This window comes from Cryptomeria japonica, chromosome 10, assembly GCF_030272615.1.
Source record: "Cryptomeria japonica chromosome 10, Sugi_1.0, whole genome shotgun sequence".
Taxonomy (NCBI): domain Eukaryota; kingdom Viridiplantae; phylum Streptophyta; class Pinopsida; order Cupressales; family Cupressaceae; genus Cryptomeria; species Cryptomeria japonica.
In genome coordinates this window covers 921,658,240-921,686,077 of record NC_081414.1, presented here as the reverse complement: position 1 = coordinate 921,686,077, position 27,838 = coordinate 921,658,240, and the positions used below count along the sequence as shown (strand labels likewise).

At 37.7% G+C, this 27,838-nt stretch overlaps 1 protein-coding gene across 1 annotated transcript in view; it reads right to left on the bottom strand.

The window, feature by feature from the left end:
* Nucleotides 1-27,838, bottom strand: part of LOC131038359 (uncharacterized) — a 117,649-nt gene that overhangs the window by 62,818 nt on the left and 26,993 nt on the right. The window contains exons 4-5 of the mRNA XM_057970768.2: nt 17,336-17,394; nt 8,182-8,227 (exon numbers count right to left, since the gene is read on the bottom strand). Coding sequence (XP_057826751.1) covers nt 8,182-8,227; nt 17,336-17,394 — 105 coding nt within the window. The remainder of the gene's footprint in view (nt 1-8,181; nt 8,228-17,335; nt 17,395-27,838) is intronic.

Here is a 27,838-nt window from a genome sequence, read left to right as displayed (position 1 = left end):
AGCCTTGATATTGCCATTTGCAAGCATTTCCAAGGAATTCAAAATGTGATTTGCTATGAGGAATATGCTTTGATTTATTGATCTGAATATTAAATGATGCTTTGAAGTTTGATGTATTGATTTGAATATTATCATAATTTCTTGATACTTATATTACTTATATCAGTTTTAGTGATTAATATTGTTTGCAGGCATAGAAATCAGGAATATCCCCAAAAGGGGCATTACAGTGCTCATATTAGGAGGTCTCTAGGAGCGACAATCCCCAGCAAAGTCTGGAGGTGAGGTGGTAGTTCCTAGCGGAGTTGAGAGGCAATACACCTAACAAGGGTTTGGGGGCAAAGCCCCCAAATTAAGGCCTTGGCAACCACATGAACCTTCATGGCACATGCAACAAATGATGAAATACTATTTTTGCTATACCGTTTTCTTCGAACATATACTGAGTTTTTGACTTAGATTCACAAGTTTTTGCAAATTTTTTTGGTGATTTAATGGCAAAAACTCAATGCCAAGTTTTTCTGTAAGTTACTTTCAAGGCCATGTTCACCCATGAGTACTTATGAGTCAGGTAGTTTTTTGTGAGTTTTTCAGCCTTTGTACAAATACTTCACTTGAGATGCTAGAGATAAAGTGAACTTAGAAACACAACAGTTAAGTGCAATTTAAGGACAAGGACATGATGTGTCTTTTGTACACGACCAAACACAGAATAAAATACCTAAAGGTACCTTATCCTCTCTTGAACAAAGTTTCCCAACTACTGAAGATCTCACCAAAGGATCAGCCGAAGTAACTCCAAGGTTCTGATATGTAGGTTCTCTACGTGTGGATAAGCTCTTCGTGGTATGATGTGATTTGTTGGAATCACAAGGGGACTTACACTCGATGACCTGAACGTCTGATTTGCTGGAATCACATGTCCTATTTACTAATTGGAAGACAAACAAATGGCAAAAGATACAGGGTTCGAGAAGTCTACTCTACTACCAAGAATGTGAGAAGATGGATGAATGACTAGGTGGAGCCCTACTGGGCTGGGTCTCGCCATCAGGCCTGAACAATCTGACACCAACTCAATCCGATCTTCTAAGGGATGCTTCCAATACATTTAAATCGTACACCATCAGACACTGATCACCATTCAAGATAATGCATGAACAATAGACGTGTAACAACTTAAGAGTAAGCTCATTTTATGCCAGTTGACCAAGCAGAGCGCACTTACAATCAGTAAGAAGCTAGTGGTATGGACTAGACAGATTACACATAGGTGCATTCAACAATTTTCTTCATTCAATCTAATTATCTATCATCTAAAATGAAGATTCAACAAGAGACCATGCATATTGCAACGAAACAACACACTTCACCATAACTTCAATGAAAATGGAGTTTGTTTACAATCACTGGCAACAATTTCTTGCCCTGTCCTCCTAATTTACTCTAATTGCTATTCTATTAGCTGACTATTCACTATTAGCTAACTATTCACCCACTATCATGAAAGATCCCTAAATGGGTTCTTTGCTACCCTAGATAAGTTTTAATTAATAAATTATCTTTCAGAGCCTTTTGGTGTTCTTAGAGACTAGACACAAGATGCAGAAAGTGTTGTCTATTTTTTGGTGATGGGGATTGCAACCATTAACCAATAATAACATAGAATTCAACTCAAAATAAGATATCAGCTTCTGATTTTATTTATGACAGCAGATTACATTCAACTAGGAGTGAAGATACATTCACCAAAACAATTAGAAACATACCACGGATCCAGCGCTGGGGTTTGTTGCTGATTTGCTATCCAGAAATGGATACAGGCATGAGTTGAAGGTACGAGGGCAGTCCAGATGTACCAATACACTTATACTACCTCCAAATGAATTACCAATAACAAATTGGGCCAAAAACCCATTTACTAGCTGGAAATCCAAATTCTGCCAGGCAAAATTATACAATTTTAGCCTTAAATCCTCACTATTTTGCTCACCCTGATCTCAATTGAAGCCTGATGACTGTGATTTCTTCTACACGGTCCTTGCTGATCCTAACAATGAAGTTAAGAACAAGAAATGGAATTAAAACCCTCCACTTTATTTATTATCACTCCACAGCCATCTGTAATGGTACGACCCCCTTGGGAAACAGTACAGCTGCCAAAAGAAATAATAATGCACTGAAATTGAATGTATTCTTGCTCAGATCTGATGTAATGACCTTGCTGCTAATGATTACTAAGTTTGCTTGTTGAAATGACCCTCAATATGCCTGAAACAAGCTTCTGATGTGTTCCACGTGCCTCCTGTAGAAGGGATTTGGTCTTCCTGAAGACCAAATCTGAGGTTTCCGTCTCAAACCTGCTTGCTGTTGTAAATTGCAGACCTACAACTTCCAAGTTCTTCACAAAATAATATATCATGAATCAAGAATACCTCTAAGGCTGAATACAAGCATTCCTTACATTCCACGTGGGATGTACCTACTGCAAATGGCGGCCCTGAGGCTGCAAGGATCACGCCCAAGCTGAAGAATCAATCTGCCATGCTGAAACCCTTACTCTGCAACCTGAATCCACAATGAAGAATGGCGTACTCAATCTCTGTCAACTATGCACTCTGCTTGAAGAATCAAATGCCAATAACTGCTGAGGGCTATGTCCCAGCCAGTCCAGATCTTGGGGTTTGCGTCCCAGATGAAGAATCACTCACTCAGAGCAAATTCAAAAAATAAGTTTGATTGTGTAAAAGATAATAATATGAACAATTTGGTCTTCATCTCCTTATATCTCCTTTCCTTTCCAAGCCAAACCCTAAAAGGGAGTAAAGTTGGCGCATTATGAAAAGAGTGTTATTTTCTAATTATGGCGTCAACTATAGGAAAATAACACTAAATTGCAAATAAATAGCTTCAGGCATCCAAAAAGACTCCGGAAGGTGAGAATCATGTAGCAAAGTTCAAGACCTTTCCAACGAGCTATAACACGTAGGCATATCAACCCAGATGAAGCCAAAAACCCCTTATTACTCTGAAATGACAAAATACATAGCCTTATTTTAATTTATTTAATCGCTAACTTAGGAAATATTTAAATATATTAAAATATCTCCAGATATCCAATAATAGCCCAAAATAACCAAACAATCATGAATATAACTTTGTCACCTATCTGTGACCGATGCCAGAAAAGCTGAGCTAACTGGCCGTCCCATCTCTAAAATCTAGGGATGCTCCTAGAAACTAGGAAACACACCCAAACTCCCTAAAACTGAAACCATGACATGGTCTCGTGGAACTTCCAATATGGGAACTGCCACAACCTCCAAAAAAATAGGGAATCTCCCTAAAATCAAGGAACTGCTCCCAATGGCCCTCAAACTGTCTGAAATGTCAACTCCGGATACTAAATACCCTGCATGAGTCTCTAACCACCACTGCCAACCTACGAGATCCAAATAATGGTCCATCCCACTACTCTTCTCCTGTCACCTAGAAAGGGGACATTACATATCAACTATTGACTAACTATTAGCCTTTACAAATGAGGAGCGTGGGCTTATATAGTGCTCTCAATACAATTCAATGGCTCAGATCAATTTGAGATCAATGGCTGAGATTTTACAATGAAAACCCTAATTAGGGTTTGTTACAACAAACTCAATTCTAGCCAATGAAATAATTGCATTATTTGGACACATGTCTTCTCTGGAATATTCGACCAATGGATAACCGGGATAGGTACATTGAAGTTTGTGTCATCCCCGATGAGTCAGATACATTGAATCTGGACACGCTGAGGTGGACCAATCCAACTGGAGGAATGATGACTGGGACATCACCTTGTCTGACACTAGTAACTTGGTTGATGTTTCAATTTGATGATGCTAAGAAGATAACTTTAATTAACTCTTTTGAAACTAATGGCTCCTTCAACGGACCCTTTCTTTAACCTCCTTTGTCTTTGATGTGCAGGATGGATGGTGTACCTTTCCTTGAAATGCTGGACTGGAAGAGGTCGTCCCTGATGATGTTGGACTGGAGAAGGTCGTCCTTGATGATGTTGGACTGGAGGAGGTCGTCCTTGATCTAGCCTGGTCTTCTTTTATCTGCAAGACAAACCATAAGATGATTAAGGACACATAATATATTTATTCTAACATGGCATTTTATACCTTAAATCATCAACAAGAAGACATCAAAATGTAGTTTGCTCAAGATTCTTTCCAGGGACAGGCTCCATAAGAATTTCACCCTGGACCCTTTGGAAGGGTCAGGAGCGAAATTCAAGTTTTAGGTCTCAACTCTTCATTTCCTTCACTTCAATTTATCTTGCAGGGCAAAGCAACATCATTTCAACCTCAATCACGCCTTAGGACTCAAAGTCTCAACTTGACACAAGGAGGAAATACGTAGATTGAAGAATTTCGCTCTGGACCCTTTGGAAGGGTCAGGAGCAAAAATCACCTTTTAGCTCAAAATTTGTATTTTTAATGGTCAAAAATCTTTCCAAGGCATTCCAAATAGCTTCTCTCACCCTAGTCTAGGCCTGACTTCAATCAAAATTTGGAGAAAAGGATGGTTTTAGTGTTTTTTGCTCTGGACCCATTGGAAGGGTCGGGAGCGAATTTCTCTCTATGCTTGTTTTCCCTCACTCAACTCCATTTCTTTCACTTTCTATACTTGGAATCTTATCCTTGGATCCCTTTCCCATGCTTGCAACATTTTGTTTGACCTCAAAATGACTAGAAAGGAGAATTTCACTAGGAATCATGGCCAGAGACAGGACCTATAATGAATTTCGCCCTAGACCCTTTGGAAGGGTCAGGAGCGAATTTCTTCCTCTAGCCCAAAATCATCATTATTGGAGACAACAATCCATTCAAGGGCAATCTCAAGGGCTTCTACCATCTTTGTCTAGGCCTGGCTTGGCACAAATATGAAAGGAATAGATGGATTTTAGAATTTCACTCTGGACCCTTTGGAAGGGTCAGGAGCGAAATTCATGATTTGGCTCAATTCCTTTAAATTTGATAATCTCTGGCAAGTCAAAGTCACACCTAAGGACACTCCCAATCCTAATTCACCTTGGACCACCCTAGACTTGGCATAAAATTGAGGGAAAAGATAGGTTTTGCACAATTTCGCCCTGGACCCTTTGGAAGGGTCAGGAGCGAATTTCCATTTCTAGACTTGATTCTTCATCCTTTCAATCCCAATCTTCATTGCAAGGTAAAATTTCATCTCTTTTCGCCCAAGGAACAAGGTTTTAAGCCCAAGCAAGGTTAAAAATATAGGTTTGCAAGGAATTTCGCTCTGGACCCTCTGGAAGGGTCAAGAGCGAAATTCACCTTCCTGGACAAAATCCTCACTCTTTAACGCTTCAAACATTCTCAAAGGCAAAAAACATGTCCAATCTTCCTTTCATCATGCCTTGGATGTCAAAATTTGGTCAAACAAGGAAGGGAATGAGGTCTAGGAGGATTTTCGCTCTCGACTCTTTGGAAGGGTCAGGAGCGAAAATCATGATTTGGGCTAGATTGTTCGTTTTTCAAACTTCAATCTTGCTTTGGGAGCAAACATAGATCATTTTCCACTTAAGGAACAAAGTTTTAAGCCCATTCAAGGTAGCAAATGCAGTTTATAGTGAATTTCGCTCTGAACCCTTTGGAAGGGTCAGGAGCGAAATTCATCTCTTAGGCAAAATCTTGATCATCCAAAGCATCCAACTCCCTCTCAAAGAAAGAACATACCCATTCATCCTCCATCATGTCAACACCTAGCCAAAACAAGGAAGAAAACAAGAGCTATAAGGATTTTCGCTCTGGACCCTTTGGAAGGGTTAGGAACGAAAATCATGTTTTTGACCTTGATTCTTGATTTTTCCAACTTTAATCTTCTTTGGGAGGCAAACATAGGTCGCTCTTCTTACATCTCCATCTTGGTCCTGACTTTGGCTAAAGGGAAAATGAGTGTTTTCAAGAATTTCGCTCTGGACCCTTTGGAAGGGTTAGGAGCGAAAATCTTGTTTTAGGCTAAAATCCTCCATTTCCTCCACCTCTAGTCATTTCCTTAGGCAAAAATATGTCTAACACTTCCACACATGCCTTAGAAACTAGGAAATTAGTCTTGACAAGTGAGAATTTGAGGTTTATAAGGATTTTCGCTCTGGACCCTTTGGAAGGGTCAGGAGCGAAAATCTTGATTAGGCTAATTTCCATCATTTTGTAGTCTTAAACCTTCTCTCCAAGGCAAACATGTATCCAAGTCTCCTCAACTATGCCTCAAAAATCCAAAACTTGGCCATATGAAAGAGCAAAATAGAGGAAAAGGTGAATTTCGCTCTGGACCCTTTGGAAGGGTCAGGAGCGAAATTCATGTTTTGGTCAAAATCCTCCATTCTTCCACATTCTATCACCTCAAAAGGTAAACATAGCAATCTCCTTCCAACTACGCCCAAGGAACTAGGTTGGTAGTCTAAGCAAGGACGCAAATGAGGCTTATGAAGAATTTCGCTCTGGACCATTCAGAAGGGTCAGGAGCGAAATTCCTATTTTAGGCCAAAATCCTTAACTTCATCTCTTTTAGTCACTCCCTAAGGCAAGAACATATCCGTCTACCCCCACTATGATCAAGGAAAAGGACTTTCGAAGCAAACAAGGAAGAAAAAGGGGTCTTCTAAGAATTTCGCTCTAGACCCTCTGGAAGGGTTAGGAGCGAAATTCCTCTTTGAGCTCAAGTCCTGGCTTCATTTTCACATTTCTTCATTCAAACAAGTGCCTTTTCCTTCATTCAAACCTAGGAATGGGTTGGCTTATAGTTTGGGTCAAGGTGGAGGGTCTTGTAGATGAATTCGCTCTGGACCCTTTGGAAGGGTCAAGAGCGAAATTCCTATTCTAGGCTCAATTCACCTTCAAACTGACTTGACTTTGTCTTAGACTTGATCCTAGATCCATTTCCTTCTATATCCTTGCCTGTTCGCTCAACCACTCTTTTTGACTTAGGTGAGATCCTGAGTCCTTGGTGAATTTTCGCTCTGGACCCTTTGGAAGGGTCAGGAGCGAAATTTGACATTTTAGCCTCTCCGTCAAGATCATTTTATGGAATATAGCATTTAAGTATAAGAAAAGTTATATTCCATATATATTGTCAGGATGTTTGAGAGTGGTTTCGGACCTCCAGGAGTTATAATGCAAATTCTAATTTTTGGAGGATTCTTATGGATGTTTGAGAGTGGTTTCGGACCTCCAGGAGTTATAATGCAAATTCTAGTTTTTGGAGGATTCTTCTGTTTTCCAACTTAGTCAAATTTCAGGATTTCCAAACTTAGCCAAATTTCAGGGCATTTGAAGATCAGGATGACATTCCAGACTTCATCACTCACCAACTTGACCTAGCTCAGACCTTCAAGGATGATACTCACTCACCAAGCAAGACACAATTAGCAACAAGAGTAAAACCAGGCCCTAAGGAAGACTTTCAAAGAAACCCTAACCTGGAGCATCTACTGACTCAACGTAGCTCAAGCAGAGCCTGCTATCCAGTGATCCCCCTGACAGCACTCATCATGCAAAGGCTAACAGACAAAACCCTAGAAAGCAAAAAGCAAGGGTCCCCATTTGCAATAGGGCGATGTGTGAATACGTCACAACAAGACACTAAGAAAAGAAAAGGGTATGCCAAGTTTGCAATTGGCTGATGCAAACTGCAAACTCTAGAATCTAGATCACCTTTATGGTGAGTTGTAAAGCCTGCAACAATATAAGCGAAGAAACAAGGGGATCACAAGTGAAATTACTAAGTCAGTGATACCAATCCCATATGGAAATTTCCCTCACATTTATGATACTTCTCTAATGCATTCATTTTGTAGTTTGTACCTTTATTTTCAGACCATGCTGATATTTTAGCTTTATGAATATCAATTAAAAAAAGTACGGTTTTCTCTGGTTGTGGTTAATTTTTCCCAAGATCATGATTTAGGGAAAGGTGAGGACTTGCATTAAACTTTAGCATGTAAGTCAGAGAAACACTACTAATTAAAGAAATGTAAGGCACCGAAGCCTAAAAGATACAAAGAAGTGAGATTAAGAGAAAGCTATGGCAACAAAACAATAAATAATATGTTAAGAACATTCCCACGATGATCAAGAACACAATGGCACTAGGATAAAGTATTCCTACCTGACAAGCCAGCACAAGTAGCGGAGAATAGCATTATAGGCGGGGCCTGCATAGTAACACAATAATTTATATCAACCAAATTTACAAGAACATATAACAAACACAAAAGACCATGTCAATATTTACTTTAAATCAAAAAGCAACATAGTATAGTTACCAAGATATACATATTAAGGGAAGGTTGCACTAACATATATTTCCATTGCGTGTAAGCAAAATTCAGAAAAGAAAAGAGAACCAAACACATTTCTAAAAGCTTACAACCACAGAAAAAAAGTTACCTGTGTTTATATTGGTAAAAAGTGGGCACTGAATGACATATATTCATATGAACTTCCTTTATAGACATTAATTTATACATTAAAGAGCATCAGATCAAATTTTAGCAAAATTTATTCATGCATAAGTTCAGGGTAGCAATGCAAGTTCAATTACCAAAAGTTAAAACTATTGCTTTTTAAACTCATTCATGTTTATTAGGTCACATAAAGGAGTGGCAAACTCGTGTTGATGTAATGTCCCCACTTTGAAATAGAATTTAATAATAAATAATAATAATAAAATTAATATATAAAAGAATATAATTAAAATTTAATTAAGTTAATGAATGGCCAAAAGACATAAAATGAAAAGTTGTCTCCCTCAAACATGAGATATAAAAGGGAGAAGAGAACCTCATTTGAGGTGAGTAAATATCTGATTGTAAAAGGTTGTGTCCCTTTCAAAGGGCAGAAATAAAGATGAAAGGGTGTATCTCTTGCCAAAGAGCATACATGATGAAGAGGTGTGACCTCTCCCTCACATTGAGAGATATAAAGGGAAGGAATCAAAAGAATCTAGTGACATCACTATCGATCAGATCAGATCAGAACTGTTATCAAGTTACAGGCAGTAACATCCTTGTTCTTGGTGGTATGTATGGGGATGTGCTTAATATATGAAGCCTGATATTGTTCTTATGCAGAATTTAATAGTAATATTAATATGGACTGCAATATGTATGACAGTCATACTTGATTTCATATATGTTCATAATACATGAGAAGTTAGTATACTTATAGTCTAATTCTTGTTATTTCTATCAGTACCTAAGAAGAAGGGACTGAATTGTATCCAAAGAGGGTCAATCTAAATCCAATCAATAGGATGATTCCCAAGATAGGGTAAGGATCAGCGTCCCGTAAACTTTGAGGGCATGGTCCCAAGATAGAGTAAGGGCTTGGATCCGTAAACTTTGAGGGAGCCTATTGTATTTTGGTATCTATGCGCTTTGGTAACATAGACATCCTCTTCTTCCTTAGAACTGAAGTAGTAACAAAGGTTGACATTTGCATTAAGAATTATGGGTGATAAAATTAATTATCTAGTATGATAGAATTAATTATCTAGTATGTTAGTTGAACAATTTACTTATTAATAATTGATAAATTAATTAAACTATGGAATATCACAGATTTGATTCATGTTAAGATAGATTTGTCTCCTAATCAATTTAATTTAAGCCATAAATACATTGAAATAGATTAATTATGGTTAAAACAGGCCTCAAGCATCAGAAAACATATACAAGCATCAAGATATAAAGTCACCTCCTTTGAAGTATTGACGTCCTGTTGACGTGTATTTTGTACACAATCATACACAGAATAAAATACCCAAGGGTACCTTATCCTCTCTTGAATAAAGTCTCTGATTGCTGAAGATGTCGCAAAAAAAGGATCAATCAGGGTGACTCCAATGTTCTTTTATGTAGGGTCTCTACGTGTGGATAAGCACCAGTGGTCGTTGTGATTGTTGTTTCATCAAGGGGCCTTACGTATCCGAATTGCAGGAACAAGATTTTCCTAATACTAATGAATTCCAAAAAAGATCAAAAGAGTAAGGCTTGCAAGAGATAAATTCTAATCTAATCCAACTTTAGTATCGCCAAGGAATTACAAGTTTACTGAAACTGATGCGATCTTCTAAGGTGAATAATGATTTTTCAAATCATCAAGAATCATAGGTAATACCATGAAGGTACATATCAATGACTCAATAATGAATGAAGGTTTATGCAATCCAAATATTTCCAGTCGACCACACAAGGCGTCCTTACAATCAGTAAGAAGCTAGTGGTTTGGAGTATGAATCTCACCAAAGATCTAGCCCAACACTCGGTCCTTCAAATTTAAATACTACTTTGACTGAGAATGATTCAAGAAAGTAAACAACCATGAAGATAACCACAAGAATTGCAATAAAACACCATAACTTCAATATTTTATTGATCTCAAAGCCATCATGAACAACAATTGTTTGAAATTCCTTCTTCAAAGCTCAATCTTGCTACAAATAACTTGCTTCCCAAAACTCTAACTATTTCTTATTGCTCTCTCTTAACTCTATCTCTATATCTATCTATCTATCAAAATGAAAATGAATGAGGGTATAAATAGCATCCTCAATTACAATGAACGCTCCAGATCAAAAGAAGATCAATGGCCAAGATTATGACACCTAAACCCTAATTAGGGTTTATTACAAATAGTCCCCTTTTTATTGAACAATATTAAATGCATAGCCAAATATTAAATTTGGCACAAAAATCTAGGAGACATAGACCAATGACAATTAAGGTGCCACATCATCTACAACAACCTTTCTTCTAGAATCTTATTTCCTTTCCAATGCTCTTTCTTAGCATATGCAATGAATCTAGACATGATTCCTTCGATCTCAGCAATTGGAATCTCGGGAAGATTCCTCATTCGTTCCTCCAAGTGGATGACCTGATCGAAAGCCTTGAGAAGAGCAGTGTCCCATCCAGGTTCAAGTTCTTTGATTTTCTCAATCAGGAGCATGGTAGCAAACATCTGATCCCGTTGCTCATCTGTAATAACATTCTCATCTTTGCAAAAGATGACCTTGACTCTTTCTTCTAATTCTTGCAAATCCACATCTGTCTCAACTGCAATCCTCCTGCCAAGAATAGTACATAATACTTCAAACACCTTGTCCTGGATCAGATGGATAATTTCTTCAACTTGATTGCATTTGTTACTGATGTCCTCAAAAAGAACTTCCTTCATCTGGAGTAAAGTTGACCGTTGGAGTAAACTATGACGTCCTCCATCCACTATCTTTTCTTGTGCTAGGACCTTCCTTGATGTTTGTCTGATTACTTGCAGGACAGGAATGATAACATCCTTAGTATGAGCAAAAGCAGCTACAGTTATCACTAGGTTGTGGATGATCTCAAGAACCTGAATAGCCCGATGAATAGTCTGCATCATTCTTGTTGCAAATTCAATAGCAACTGTATGGGATTTGTCAATCCAAGAGCTCATAAGCTGGATCAAACTCCTGACCCTCTCTGCCTCACCAACTGATTCAAGGGGAAGTCCCTGCGTAGGAGATACTGCTGGATCCTGACGCCTCAAAGGCTGATTGAGATGGCTAAAGTAGCCTCTCCAAGCACTGACCTCTCGCTCAAGCTTTCTATTCTTTTCCATTTCTTCTCTAAGCTTGTCCTTAAGTGCCTCAAATGAATCAGTGGCATCATCCAACGTCTGCTTGGTTGTGAGTGGACCAAGCTCAAATGTCTCTACATCATATTCCTCTGCGAGGATCTCACCTTCATACTTGTCCACTGCTGGTGTAGCTATCTGTAATTTCTTGGATCCTGTCTCATCTCTGATCATCTTGGACATCTTAGTAGCTTTCCTCTTTTCTGTCACTTCCTGAGAATTTCCAACAAGGCTCTCTAAATCAATCACATTATCTTCGTCCTCGATCACAATCACCCTTGTTAGTCTCTCTTTTAACCAATCTGGAACGGCAGATCTTGTTTCTCTAACCTGTATCTCCTTAGGCAATGTTTCTTCCTCTCTGGGAGGAGATGTCACTTCGTCATTATTCTTGTCTTCATGTAGCTCATTGACTTGACTTGACGAACGCTGAGGTGCCTGTCCTTCTTCCTGTTTATCGTTCTGTACTATTGATTCCATAGATTCCTCCATTTCAAGTGTCCTCTTCTCTTGTCGAGAAGATGTGCCGGATGAACGATCTCGGTTAGCCTCTTGCTTCTTCTTGGAGGATTCTCTTTTTTCAGGTCTCTCTTTCCTCTTTGAACCTCTAGGATGGGGAGTACCTTCACTTGCGCTTCGAAGATTGCCCTCACTTGTGTTTCTGGGATTAGGATTACCTTCACTTACACTTGCTCCTCCTTCTCCTGGCCTTTCTTCTAAAGTAAAAGTCATAGATATGCCCTGCTCTCTCAACTTTTGATGTTGCACATCAACCCATCTGCGAGTACAAGACAAAACTGGAGCCATCAAAACATCTAGATCCAAAATTTCAAGTTCATTCCAATCTAGCCTCACTGTTTTGCTTTCTCGGTCATAAGATGATTGGAGATGTCTGCCACTGTCCTGAGCTTGATCGGCCACTCTGTAAATTTTGCATTTCCTAATGAAGTCTAAAGGCAATCTGGAATGTATCTTTCTTTTCACTTCAAGATCATCTGAGAGATTCATCACAAAATCCTCTATCTGAGGTTCATGTCTGTATTTCCTTCTGACTGTCTCTTCTATATACCCATAAGGATCAAAACTCTCTCTCAAGGCAAAGAATGAAAATGAATATAAAGCTAACTCCTTTTCTGCATCATCCATGGCTAGAGCATTAGGGACATACCTCAACTGAATTTCCTAGTATGATAGGAACAGGAACTCCATTTCCATGCCTGTGTCTGAATGCCTTCGCATAAGCTGCCAACTGTCTAGTTACCTCAAGTAACGCTATTCTGTCTGTCGGATATCTCGGCAACATATAGGGAGGTGAAGGACATCCATGAACTCTAATATATGTAAACTTCTGAAATTGGATGAACCAAGCACCGTACCTCTTTACAAGCTCTTGTGCATCCTGAGATAGCCGATTGTGAATCCCGCCTTGCAATGTCCTGGTGATGTTCATCGTGAAGGTATCATTGACTAACTTGTAGTCACTTCCTGGAGGATGATGCAAATGAACATAGGAATCACAAACTCTAACTTCCCCGGGCCCTCTTCCGATCACTCCTCTGTGAGGTAATCCTGCATATTCAAAACTCCTTATCAAGGCATATATGATGTATGAACTCATGTGGAAGGACTTGGTAGCCTTCAGTCTTCTTAACTGCACGTCCAAGCAATGGCTAATCATTCTAGCCCAATGAATTGTTCCTTTTCCTTGAACTATCACTTGGATGAAGTAGAACATCCATTTCTCAAAATAGAAGGCTTGAGGAGCCCCTGTAACTCGGTTGAGTAATGTTATCAAATCTCTGTACTCCTCCTGGAAGTCGATCCTATGTAGTGTGTTCGGAATCTTGCTCAGGCGAGGACGACTCTTGAGTAACCAATTCTTGTTGATGATGCTCAAGCAAGTGTCTGGATCATCTTCGTACATGGACCTGGCTCCTTCTAAGCTTTTATAAATCATATCTCTATGCTCCGGAAGATGGAAAGCCTCACTTATAGCCTCTTCTGAAAGGTAAGCCAAAGTGTTTCCTTCCTTGAACACGATTGATCTGGACTGTGGATCATAATGGTGAGCACACTCGATCATCAACTCATGGCACTGGATTGCTGGAGGGAAGCCGGCCGCCTTGATAATGCCACTTTCAATTATTCTTCTTGCGACAGGTGATGGCTTGCCAATGTAAGGGACCTCTCGAAACTTCTTCGTACTGAAGTTTCCCAAGGTGGTATCTCCAATGTTGCCCCATTTCGACACGATCTTGGTCTCCAATTCTTCATTCTTCTGATCTTCCTTCATGAGGGTTGGACGACTGGTAGATGCTCCCGCCTTTGGGGTCGCCATCGTGACACCTACACAACATTTCATAATGAGTAATAGATTTTGCAATATAGAAATATAGATTAGATTAAAGATTGATTTTTAGGAAACTTCATGATAAATCCTTGAATTATCATTTCCTAAATATAACGACGCAATTTTGGAATTCAAGATTCAAAATTCAAAATTCAAAATTGAGGCTAGGACGATTCAAAATTCAAAATTTGGACAAGGGAGATCTTGCCATACCTTTCTTGAGAACTAACTCTAAAAAGATGCAAAATTAGGAAATTCGCCTAGGCAAAAATGGAGATTGGAGTCTTCAACGTGAGCTTCTCCTAGCAAATGCGCCTCCTTTATCAACTTCACCACCTTTGGGGTCTTCAACGTCTTGAAGAGAAAATTCGCTCCAACTCTAACCACAAACAAAGTTCGCACTCCTCCTTGGATGGAAATTTCGCTCCTCTCCTTGGATCAAAATTCGCTCCCTCTATTGCTCTTCCAAATTCGCATGCAACAATGATTGAATGATGGTTTAAAATGCTTGAAAGTACCCCTCTTATATAGGCGCTCACCTCCTTAATTGCACATAGGCCGACTTTTGGAAATAAGGCAAATAATAAATAAAATTTAAATAAAATGGAGGCCGACTTTTATAAAAATATGGAAATATAACCCCAAGCGCTCTCCCTTTTATTTAATTTAATAATTAATTAATTTAAATGCCTTTGTAATCAATAATTTCAATTTTTTAAAAGGCCCAATCAATTATTAAATGCCTTATGCGCTATTTTTTAAATGCCATTTTAATTAAATATTTCAAAGTTTATCGAATTTTAGCATTTAATGTATTTCAAAATTTATTGGCGCCAAAACATGAGAGATATAAGGGATACTAACCACATCGCTCTGGTCCCTGGGAGAGGGACAGGAGCGCCTTAGCCAACTTGGATTGATTTTCACGTTCAAAGTCGCTTCCTTTACGTCCAAACTGGGATCTTCATTTGTAACTTGGAGTTTGATCTATTCAATTTTTGAAATTTTCGCTCTGGTCCCTTGGTGAGGGACAGGAGCGATTTTTGCTTTTACTCCTTGGTCTTTGTCTTTTGAATCGCCAAATTAACTTGCGAGGTAGGCAATGATCATCTTTGTTTGTTCCACGCATGCCAATCTTGTCCTTTGCAAAGCAAACTTGATTTTTGGAGATTTTCGCCCTGGTCCCTGACTGAGGGACAGGAGTGAACTTTACATTTTAGTCAAAATTTGCCGAGCCTTGGTGTCAATTCCTTGTTTATCATCTTCGAAAGGCGCTCCTTACTTTGCACAATTCTTGCCTTGGCGTGATTCTGGAGGGAGATGTTTGATTTCATAGAAATCGCTCTGGTCCTTGACTGAAGGACAGGAGCAAACTTGCATTTGTGGCACAAAATTGTTGATTTTTGACGTTAACTCCTTGTTCATCATCTTCCTAAAGACATTTGGGATCCCGCATGATCTTGCCTTGACGTAGTTTTTGAAGGGAACGGTTGACTTTATTGAAATCGCTTTGGTCCTTGACTGAAGGACAGGAGCGCCACTTTGTTCTTTGTGCGAACCCTTGATCATATCGACTTCCAATTGCCTTCTAAGCGAAAAACGTTGTTTCTTATTCCTTCTTGAGTCTTGCAAACGATAGTAATACTCTAAAATTAGGCACACTTGAAGAGTTCGCTCTGGTCCCTGGGAGAGGGACAAGAGCGATTTAGGCAATTCCATCAAGTTTTGTGGTCTTTGCAACTTCGTTCTCCTTTAAAGCATTCCAAACATCATTTTGACTTCGTGTCTTGACCTGGACCCGTTCAAATTCGGAGGGAGAGGCTAGATAACCAAGATTTCGCCCTGGTCCCTTGGAGAGGGACAGGAGCGATTTTGCATTTATAAGCTTATTTGTGTTTCGCCAACTTTCAAAATCATCTTCAACGGATTGGTTGGGTCGCCTTTCCTTCATCTCAAACTTGAAATTCGCTTTTCCTTGGTCCAAAACTTGTCCTTTGAGAAAATCGCTCTGGTCCCTTGGAGAGGGACAGGAGCTATCTTTAAAATTCGCCTTGGTCCCTGACAGAGGGACAGGAGCGAACTTGACTTCTTGGGTAGATTTTCTCTTTCGGGGTCCATTCAAGTTATATTCAATAGGCAAAACGTACCTTCCTTGATCTCTTCCAAATTGCGAAATCATTTAATCCTGCAAGAATAAGGCAAACTTGGTGTTCAAGCTCCGGTCCTTCAGTGAGGGACAGGAGCGATTTTGTCCTTAAGGCCAAATGTTCAACTTCTCATTGCAAACGACTAAGTCTGAGTGCTCCATTATGTTGATTTCATCCCTTATTGCGTTCTTGATGTTTCAATTTGATCAAGTAAGGCCAAAAATGCCCTAAGTAAGCTATTTCGCCCTGGTCCCTAGGAGAGGGACAGGAGCGATTTGGCCTTAAACCTTAAAAATTTGCCATTTTGAGTTTCAAAAATCTTCCAAATATTCAATTCACGTTCTACTGCATCCCTTGGCGACCCTGCACAAGACAAATGAAACAAGTCAATAACCAAGATGCATAAAATACCAATTTCGCCCTGGTCCTTGACTGAAGGACAGGAGCGATTTTACCTCTATAGGCCAAAATATCAAGAATTTAGGCTTTCAGTCACTTCACAAGGCATAATTAGATCATCTCCAAGGCCAGGGGTCAATTATCAAACTTTCCAAAATTTGGTCCAAATTCACCCGGACAAGATTGCACAATTCCATCATTAACACCTAGGTAAAATTTGAACTTGCTTTCAAAATTCCTGACTGGACCTAGACAGACTCATCTTATTTCAAAATTGCAATCCACGCGAGGATGCTCAATAAACTTTCAAAATTTGACTGGACTTCGGCTTGAAAATATAAAAAAAGGAAACCCTAAGGCTTAGCCCTAGTCCAGACGACTCACTCACTTACTCAAAACCCTAAAAGCAGAGAGAGAAACAGGCAAAACCAAGCAAAAAAGAGGGGGTCCCCATTTTAATGGGGCGATGTGTGAAATGGTCACAACACGTCCACAAATAAGAGAGACAGAAATAAATAAAGGTCAGACACTGCTGTTTATTGCCTACTGTCTAATCGTAATATAAAAATAAAGAATTTTCAGACATTCTTAGTTGGTCATACTGACATCCTCCCTCAAGAAAGTATACCTTAAGACCTTCTTATTGACTTTTATTATTATGTATATTATAAACAGTCAGATATCTTTTGCATAGTACAACAAAACCCTTGCAAAATTAAGAAAATAAAAAATGATATAAGTGCACTTACACCAATAAGAAACTGCAACCACATAGGTCCTTTAACCAATCTCTGAACAGGAGGCATCCCTGCAGGCAATAGAATTTCCAGCATCAGATAATAAGCATCAAAAAACTAACTTCTATGCAAAAAGAAGAATTTTGCCATGCTCTAGAACTGGACATAAAAGTTAAAAATGGAGTATAATTTGGGAATTTATTTCACAAGTAATAGACCAGATTTTGCATTTCTTTCTTTCGATGGATAGGTTATAAACTCAAAAGTACTGTGTGAGATGAAACATTTGCATTGCATGGATGCAATATAAAAACTACAACATCAATAAATGCATAATTGTCAGAATATCAATATGTTTATTTGGCATAAAAAATGGACAGATATTTCAAAATAGGTGGTGCCAGGGTGTATTTTTTCTATCATTTAAAATTTGCATCCGTTGATGTACTGCATTCCAATCCATATCTACAAGCATACATTTTGCAGGATATCTGTTCTGGACCGTATCCCTTGTACCTGCAGAAGCGTGCACATGTGGGTAAGATAGATTTGTCGAAATCATGCAATGCAGTCCTACTTATGCAATATGATTAATCAATATTATAACTACTCCATCCCACTCTCTCTCAGCCCCCCCACCACCCAAGATGCTGCCCATCAGCCCCAGAATTGGTTAGTGCATGGACAGTATTGGACAATCCATGTTGAGGAGGAATCCCCAAGGTTAATGTCGGTTAACAGGCACTGTCATTTTAGGTGTCACTCGCAGCTCCATCATATTTGCTTATCAGCTCCATTAAATAAATAAAATGATCTCGTATTAAAAGCTTATCAAAAGAACAGTTTCCCTTATAACTACCTCAAGCCACCATCCAACCGAAAAAAAATTGGGAAATAATTTCCACAAATAAAACAGCAAATGGGGGAGGGGGCTTAACAATCACCCTAAGAGCTGATTTTCTATGGCTTATGATACCATTAAACACAAATAATACAACCACATACAAAATAAAAGCAATTGGGTTCAGTCTAGAGGCAAGATGCTGTCTATGTTGAAAATTCTTGTCATTGATGTCAAAGAGCATTTTATGGTGTAATTAGTGGAGGAGATCAGCTTGTGGCAAGGAGGAGTTTAAATGCCTTTAAATATCCTCTTTTGAGAGACGACCTCCCTTGAAATAAATTAAAAATTGCATTTTCTGTTTGTGCCAACCTCATTGAGATAGGCACCCATTTTGTGAAGCATAATTCAAATTAAATAAAATATCTTTTTCCCTCATTGGTCAACTTACATGAAGAGGTGTATTTTTTGGTGAAGGGGTGTGCTTTGAAAGGTATAAATAAGAATTGATTTTAGGTCATTATCATCAAGTATCTCATCAAATATTATTCATATTCAAGTCAGTTGCGAGCAGATCTAAGGAGCTTGAGTGAGCAGAAATTTGAACATTATGAGCAGATAATTGCAGACCTTATGAGCTGAAAGTGTCAAAGAATATGAGCAGAAGATTTCAGACCTTAAAGCAAAACTAAGGAGTATATGTGAGCAGAATTTTTTTAGGATTATGAGCAAATTATTTCAGACTTTAAGAGCAGAAGATTTCAGACCTTATGAGCCGTTTGTTTCAGATCTTATGAACAGATTCTGAAGTATTTTATTGCAGACCTATATACAGAAAGTGTTGAAGCTTATGAGCAGATTTCAAGAGGCTGTTTAAGCATATTTGTGAGGATTGGTGTTTCCAGTAGTTGGTGCCTACAAATCATCTAAAGGGGACTAGTGTCTCCTGTGGATTGGTGCCTACAAAATTTGTTAGAAGTCTCTAATAGAAACAATATTTTGCCTTGGTTTTCTCCTGCAAGGGTTTCCACGCAAATCGTGTGTTCTTTCTTTGTTCCTACTTGCTAGATCTTGCATTTGTGGTCGATTAAGTTTTGAAGTATTGCTATTGTGGTGAATCAAATATTTGCATTCTCAATTCTCTAGAGTGTATATTTTTTTTGTATATTATGTATATAATATATGATTATTATTAGCACAAAATTGCCATACTAGCAATACCAAAATCAGTAAAACTTGTAATCTATCCAGTTCTTTCCTATTTTTTAGTCGAAATCAAAAATAAAAAATGTTGATGCCAATAAACCTCCTTAATTTTCAATTCAAAACTCGGACATAAGCAAAAGCCACCTACCTACCTTATCGTCTCTAGGATTGTTATCTTAGTAGGGACATTCTTCTGAAGCTTGAAGGCTGGAATAACACAACCAAAAGCCCTAATGATAGTGCAATCATTGTGTAGAAACCACGCTCCCTAGTTATGCACTCGAATTCCTAGAATCTAATGTTGATGAAGCCTCAAGAATGCTTGTGCCACTTAAGAGAATGTTGACCTCTTCTCACAAAAAAAGTTTCTCATATAGAAGAGCAACAAAATAATCCTCAAACACAACATAAGAAGAAATCTAATTGTGTTCATCTACATGATTGGTCCATAATTGAACTGGAGTGTCAAAAAGGTTCAATTGCTCATCCACAAATGCACTAAGTCCAAGGCGTCAAGCCACATATCTCTTGGACAATAAAGGTAAATGAAACATAAGACACAATACCTCTTGAAATACTTCAAAGCAAGAAGCTTATTAAGCTCAAACAATTTAGCGTCCAAAACACTCTCCATGTACTCAATGAAATTGTACAACACACTCCCATACAAACCCTAAGTTACACAAAAATGCAAGATTCACCTATCCAATTTGTTATCATCCTCATATCCAATGACTTGACAAAAACGTGAGAATGTCAACTTAAAATAACCCTAAAACTTATATAACATAAAACCGCTCAATTTTGTTGGTAGGGATAATTACATCCCATGGACCTCCCCTCTAACAAGAAACCTATGAAATTGTAAATCTAAAATATAAGAACTATTCTTGTTAGACTTGTACAACATCACCAAGAGCTTAAGATTGAATGTCACGTTTGCCACAAGATTCAAACCAAAGACGCTCATGATAAGTGTTAACATCCAACTTGAAAATCAATTCCCCAACCCTTTCCTTGTTAAACTAAACAAAAGGACACACAAGAGCAAGAATCTTCTGCAACACCAAATATCCTTCTACAAAAAAGAGATGCAATGAAAATGCTATAATGCCAATATTGGTACAATAATATACACTGCAATGGAATGAAATGAACATAGAGTAGGGCAACATGTGATCATGACAGCATGATTTGAGACACAAAAAGTAAATGCCCTAAACGAGTCCAAAACAGAAAGCAGTTAGGGAATGGATCCATTCATCCCAATACCCCCACTTATGTGCAACTTAGGAAGGGAAAAAAAAGACTCAAAGAAGGGTCTCTTGCAAACAAGGAAGAGACGGAAAACCCATACAAAAAAAAGTCCTCCTGTAATGTCCCCATTTTTGGGCCTTCCTAGGCATTAGTATTTTCAGAGGTTAGCCTATTGTCAATGGTTGCCGTAGGCTAATGTAATGATTAGGGGGGCCTTTGAGGGTGATTCAGGGTTATTCAGCTGACCTTTGGGTGTCTATTTCAGTACTCTCCATCTCAATGCATCATTTTATTTGTGATTTGCCTTCCAGAGGTCTTTCAAGCTTTGTTTATTCACACTTACTATTTTTAGTAAGTCACTTGGATGTTTGGGTCCATAATTACTATTTATGGTAAGTCATTGGAATGATTAGAGGGCGCCACAGTTATATCTGGAAAATTGGCAAGAATATTTGGCATATAATGGAGTTAATGATTTAATTTAATTAATCAAAGTATAATCTAGCATTGACTTTAATATAATTAATTAAATTAAATATCTTTACCATTATAGGGGATATAAGAGGTCAAGTGTGCATTTATTATATTAATGTCATAAAGTATTTAATTAATATGCCAAATGGGATGCCAGCTTAGGGAATATTATTAAGCAACAAAATCATTTAATATTTAACGATTTTAAAAAGCCAAATGAGGCATTGCTTTTCGGTGTGCATATAAAAAGCACACTTAGTACTTTTTCATTATTATTGACCATTTGCAAATTGTTGAAGCTTTTTGGAGTGCAAGGGTTTTCTGCTAAAGATCCAGACTTTTGGCAATGAAAACTCTCAAGAGGAACAGTGCCTACAGGTGTGAGACATCATCCAAGGGTACTCAGTTGATAATCTCATCCAAAGATTATACCTGTGCTTATTTGAATTCAAATTTCCAAGGTTTCACAGCTTTACAGGGTTCATCAAGCATTAAGAGATTGATTAAAGGCATATCGGAGTGGTTTATTTGCAGGTTGGAAGAGTTGATCAATCCCCAGGTTTTGACATGTAAATTTATCAGTCTACACGCAAGACAAAACCCTAATTTTTGCTCATGTCACCTAAGGCATAGCCTATATTGTTTTGGGTATCTTTGCAAATGAATTCCCATAGCTGGGTGATAGAGATTGATATATAATATGCAAGTTTGAAGTGCTGCTTGAATTTATTTTGCAATTGTCATGCAAATATTGGGATGCCATTCTTGGTGTGTTTTTGTAATTTGGAGTTGTATGCTAAATGAAGGACTGTTGATGAAGTCTATTTGTTGTTGTAATCTGAATGGTTGAATCAGTGCATCACAATCCCTGTATAACGAGAATGTATTTATACTGAAATTCATTGTTTCAGCTGTTACAATTTCTGAGTTCTTTATTTCTGTTGTTTACTAAGGTCAGAGCATTATATGTGCATCATTCTGATAATATGAGTTGTATACAGCAGTTCATAATGTTTAAACTTTAAATATTCAGTCATATGGTAATGATTGCAAACTGTCTGTCACAATGTCTCCTTGATTGTACGAAAGTCAAGATGAATTATATGAAGGGGAAAAATTTTATGAAAGCATTAAACAAATCAAATAGATGATAATATTCAGAACCATTCATATTCAAGTGTATTCCAAGTGTTTTACAAAGTAAAGAAATTGGTTGCACATTGAAGTGGGACACTTTACCTCCCCAAAAGAGAAAACATGTACAAGGAAGAAGGGATCGAGATGAACCCCCAAAGAAATATTCCTTCACCCCAAGCATCAATCACAAGTAAAGATAGCACTGTGATGTCAAAGGCTTAGTGAGGTTGTCTAAACCTTTCTCCTCAATAGAAAAATTCTCCAACCTGAGAACACCATCCTAAATGCCAATGCTCCACTGGGTTGCGTGAATGTGTAAGCCACACTAATTATCCCACCAAAGAGTGTTAAAGTAATTACTAATTATGAGATGTTTCTATTATGATCATGAAGTTAGTTAGTTTAGGATCTTTCCCCTTTCATGTTGAGTTTCTTTTTAGAATATCTCCATTCGCGTTTCTATTCTCGATCGTTTCCGTTATGGAAAGATCCTCTTGTAATTTTCCATATAAGGAGTATTCCTCTCCTTAATTAATAATAACATAGATTATCATTTCAAAGAGTAATGACATGATCAGGAGGAAAGCCAAAAAGTGAAATGCACTAGATATACCAGAAGTCAAAATTTGGAAGAAAATTGCAAAAACTAAATTTTGTAGCCTATCTTCCTAACACACAATAAATACGATGATGTATTAAGTCTTTCCTTCTACACACTTGGTTGTCGAGATGTGCTGTAGATTCTTGTAGCTCACTCTTCTTAATATTGGATGGTTTTGTTTTGGAATTGAATATAGGTGTTGTAGACATCAAAAATTAACCCTTCCTCTATCCGTCCCTTTTCATCATTATTTCTTCATGATTAATTAAATAATTTTTTATTTAGCTTTTCCATATTCCTCTTATCTTTCACGATTAAATAATTTTTATAATTACTTAATTTATTTTACTATTCATTTTTCCTTTTCAACCAAATGAATACTTTATTTATTCATACCTTGCTCATAAAATTAAATAATTCTAGTTATTTAATTTCATTTTTCTCTCCACCAGCCACTTGCCTCCTTATTCCTTCCAGCCTCTCCAACTCTCTCCCCAATCTTGGATAAATTTTCTCCTACATAATCTTGGTCGTCCATCTTCTCTAGGACAAATTCAAACAGAACCGTTGATCTTCATTCCTCTTAGTCTATAAAATCAGTCCTCTCCCTCCATTTTCTCTTTAACCATTATTTGCTTGAGCTTGCATTTTATCTAACTTGTGTGCTTGCAGATTTTTTAGAACAAATATCATATATTTCAAAGGAGACTTGAGAACTATGGAGATCTTAGGATGAGTGCTTCCTTTGTATTTCTCATTTTGATGTTTATTTTGTTTATGTAGTAGTTGATGATACAACCACAAGAGCCAAGAATCATATGCAAGCAAAACACCTGTCACACAAAAGAGATCAAGCAAGAATAATTTGCTCAACACAACCTGAAAATTGTATATTGATTGCACAAAAAGATATGATTACAAATGAATCAATGAATCCTTATAAAAGGATGAATGAAACCCTAATGCAAGATAAATTAGCTAGCACCAAGTGTCACAATCATAATGAATGAGACAACTTAAGCTAATATTAGCCTAATTTAATAAAAGGAAAAAGCATCTAAGTTTAGCTTGAGTGAAAAACTAATTAAAGGACCTAATTAATTAAATAATGAGTCTTGGCAACAAGGCCCTAAGCAAGTACCCATGTACAAACCAATGCAAAGCAATGCAGCTCTCACAACCGAAGAAAAGTAGAAAAAACAGTAAGGCAAAACTCCTCTCCAAAAGAGAGAAAATGAAATAACTATACTAGTGAAAGAAGGAAAGGAGGAAGACTCAATGTGACCCCACAAAGACTACTTCTATTGCAATAGTACAATGAATATCCACCCCATAAGAGAGAACAAGAGAATAGGAATCCCCTGATGAAGAAGTCGCTCCTACGCCAATGATGAACACATGAAGACAGAACACAATCCACTGCTTGCAAACAAATATACTGGAGATATGAGAAGCCACTCCCATTAACTGGAAGAAGTAGGAATCCAAATCTAAACTGTGTGTGTACCTCTGGAAATTTCTCATGTCACTATGTCCATGATAGATGATGATGACACAAACCAATCAAGTACTTGCCCAATCAATGTAGGAGGTGACGAATTAGGACTCTGCAAAAATAATGAAGAACGAGTTCCATGGGAAATGAAGATAGGCTAACAATACCAGTAAGAGGAGATAAATGTCCTCAAAATAAACCTCCAAAGCTACAATATGAGACTCCACAAACAATGAGATATGTCTGCAAGATATGAATTCCAAGGAGCTGTGTCTGGAAGAACAACGTCCTACTGCATTAAATAAATGGAGGTCGTGCATGTGGCAATGCCAAAGTCAGTAAGAACAATAAAAGATGAAGATGATTGAGATAGGATCTCAATGTGAGGAGTAGGAAAATGAAGATAGGCCTCTAATCCATCAAAACATGCAAGACCTATGATATATTCAAGCTCCTCCATAGTGTCATTATCCAAGGGCATAAAATTTACATGTGCAAGGAGAAGAAGACAATCTGCTACAAGATTCTCTAGGAATGGAGAGATATGAGGGTCTCCCCATGCATCTACCAAAGTTTAGTCCAAAGTGCACAAGAACATTCAAAGTCCAATATAGCACACAGAGTGTGATGATCGACGCTAGAACAAATCACTCCTACAACATGGTCTATGATATTGCTGTTGGATTTGTTTTGTCATTGGTGTCATAGTTTATCTTTCAAGGTTATAGTGGCAAACTCTGTTGATTTTGTTTCTGATCTCCCACATGGAAAGCATTGTTTCCTATGTTCAGTTGGATCGATTTTGTTTCTTTTGTGCCATGTGTTGAATGGCTGGCTTGATATGTCTACAATAAATTTGTCCTCTATTCAGCATAACCTCTGCATATCAGCTGTGTGTATATTGACAGGTGTATTGAAAGTTTTTAGCCTTCTCCTGTTCTCATCCAGAAAGCTCTGACAAAGGCGTTACTCGGCTGTATTGTGATATTCTTTTTTTAAGATATTCGATGGTTCTGAATGACAGGTTATGCGTTTGTTTTTAGCAGTAACAGTTTCAGTTTAATAGAATCGGACTTTGTATTATCGTATGTGCTTATGTAAAGCCAAATCTTTTTGATATCATACATGCGTTTTGTTTTTTTGCGTTCAGTTCAGTTGTCAAGTACTGCGACTGGATAGAAGGAAGTTCGCTTAAGTTCAAAGCAACAGAGGTCAAGTACTTTAGAAAACTTATTCTTTCTGGGTTCGTTTTTTCTTCAACAACTTTCGGTAGGAAAATGAATCTCTGTAGGTGTGCAATTGGAGGTTGTGTTAAAAAAAAGAACGTGATCAATATTGTTATGAGATGGTCTTTTCCTTTGATTCGATTAATGTTGAGCCTAGTTCTTGCATGCAGGTGTGAGGTTACTATTTTATGGTGAAGCAAAATGAATGGCGTGAAAATCTTGTGCATTTTTTTAAAATCTTAATGCAGTCAGTTGAAATTGCTTCTTGTCACGTGGTGTATATCTCTGGAGAAAATGTAAAGTTCGAGATTTTTTTTTTAACCTTCTGTTGATCAGATAATCCGAAGAAAGAGATATGAGATGGACGGTGAAGGTTCAAGTGATATTGTGACTGTGAAGTATGGTTTGAAGTGCTGTGAAATCTGTGAATGAAAGAAATTTCAACAGTCTGGAAGAGACAATGTCAGGTAGATTACTGTGTAGTGTGTTGAAACCAGTCAAACAGTTGTGCATCGTTTTCTTTGTTTGTTCCAAAAAGCATAATTTCTTCAAAGGGTGTGAACATTATTTGACTGTGTATATTCTTCATCAGCTGAAGTTTGAGATGAAGAGTGAAGTAAGCCTGTGTGTGCAGTATTGATTCACAAGAAGATATATATATATATATATTGTATTTGAAGTGGTCTTACATTGTGTCGTCTTATAGAGAAAAGTTTTGTTGTAAGATCATTGTATCTTAAGAGTGTTATGCACTTCAGTATAACACCGTGGTCTAATTTTGTAACCTTTTTAAAAATCTGTAAATTGGTCTTACTGAGTTGAAGCTCTTCTTAGGGGTTGAAGCCTCTTTTGTTCTCAAGTCGGTGTTGTGTACGTGAGTTGCAGCTCATTGGTGTGCTTGGGTTGGTGCCCAGTTGTTTTAATGAAAGCATATGTTGTGGTTTTTTACCTTGTTGGGTTTTCCATGAGATAAAATTTGTGTTCTTTATGTGTCATTTGCTCAAACTTTCTTATTTGATTGTATTTGCTATGTAAAGGTTAATAAGATACTGATTCACCCCACCTCTCAGTATCTTTGTTTTGTTTATCAATTACCCCAAGTTGATCTACCTCCTGGAGTGACTGGTTCAAGTTTGAGTCCACACAAATAAGGCAAAATATCTAGCCACCTTAGATGAGTCAAGATGCCATGTCACCAAGACTCATAATTGACCTTTGTCAGACTGATGACAAAAGGATAGACAAAAACCCCATGGCAGCTCCTAAAATGAAATAATTAGACCCCAAACACCTCAGCACATGCAAAATAGATCAAATACAGCCCTCTCCCACAGGCAGATCCATTTCAGGTGCCAAAAAATCCAAGTAATTGACCAAATAGTGAAAACACATAAATCTGAATAAAATTAAACAAGGACAAAATCTGGAAAAATACACCTAAAATCTGCATAGAGGACTTTGTTGATGTGTTTTTTATGCACTATGCAACACAGAATAAAATACTAAGTATTCTATCCTCTTTTAAACAAAATCCTTCCAAGTGTTGAACTGCGTGATCAAATGGGATGACTCCAAGGTTATGAATGTCAAGTCTTGACGTGCTCTTGGATAGACTCGGTGATTATGATGTGATTTGTTGGAATCGCAAGGGGACTTACATTGAATCTTGAATTCTTGAATGTCGTTGGAACATGGAAATTAACTTGATTTGAGAAAAAGAAAAAAAAGATAAAGGGTGTAGAAAGTTGATCTAATCGTAAGAAAGTAAGGAACTATGAATAAGTTAGTGAATTTCAACTAGACTTCGCTTTGCCAATAAAAGCAACAACTCCACAAAGTTTAGTGAGATCTTCTAAGGATAGCTAATGATTTTCAAATCACTACCAATGGCATAGACACCATCAATGCAATGCATATCAATGAGTGAGTAGCAATTGAAGTTAAGAAGTTAAGCTTATAAAGAGTTCAGTCGACCACGCAAGATCTTTCACAATCAATGAAATACTAGTAGTATGAACATAAGAATTCCACCATCAATCATCCATAATAGCTTCCATCCATCTAATTGACACCATCTAACATGATGATATAACAAGAAACCATGCAATTATGTAGAAGAAATAACACATTCCACCCTAACTCCAATGAAAAGAATGTTTATTTACGAGCTTGGCAACAATTTCTGCCTTCTCCTCCTACTCTACTCTACCTCTAATTGTTGCTCTTGATCTCCTAACTATTAAACTATTAACTATTCGCTTTTACAAATGAGGAAGTG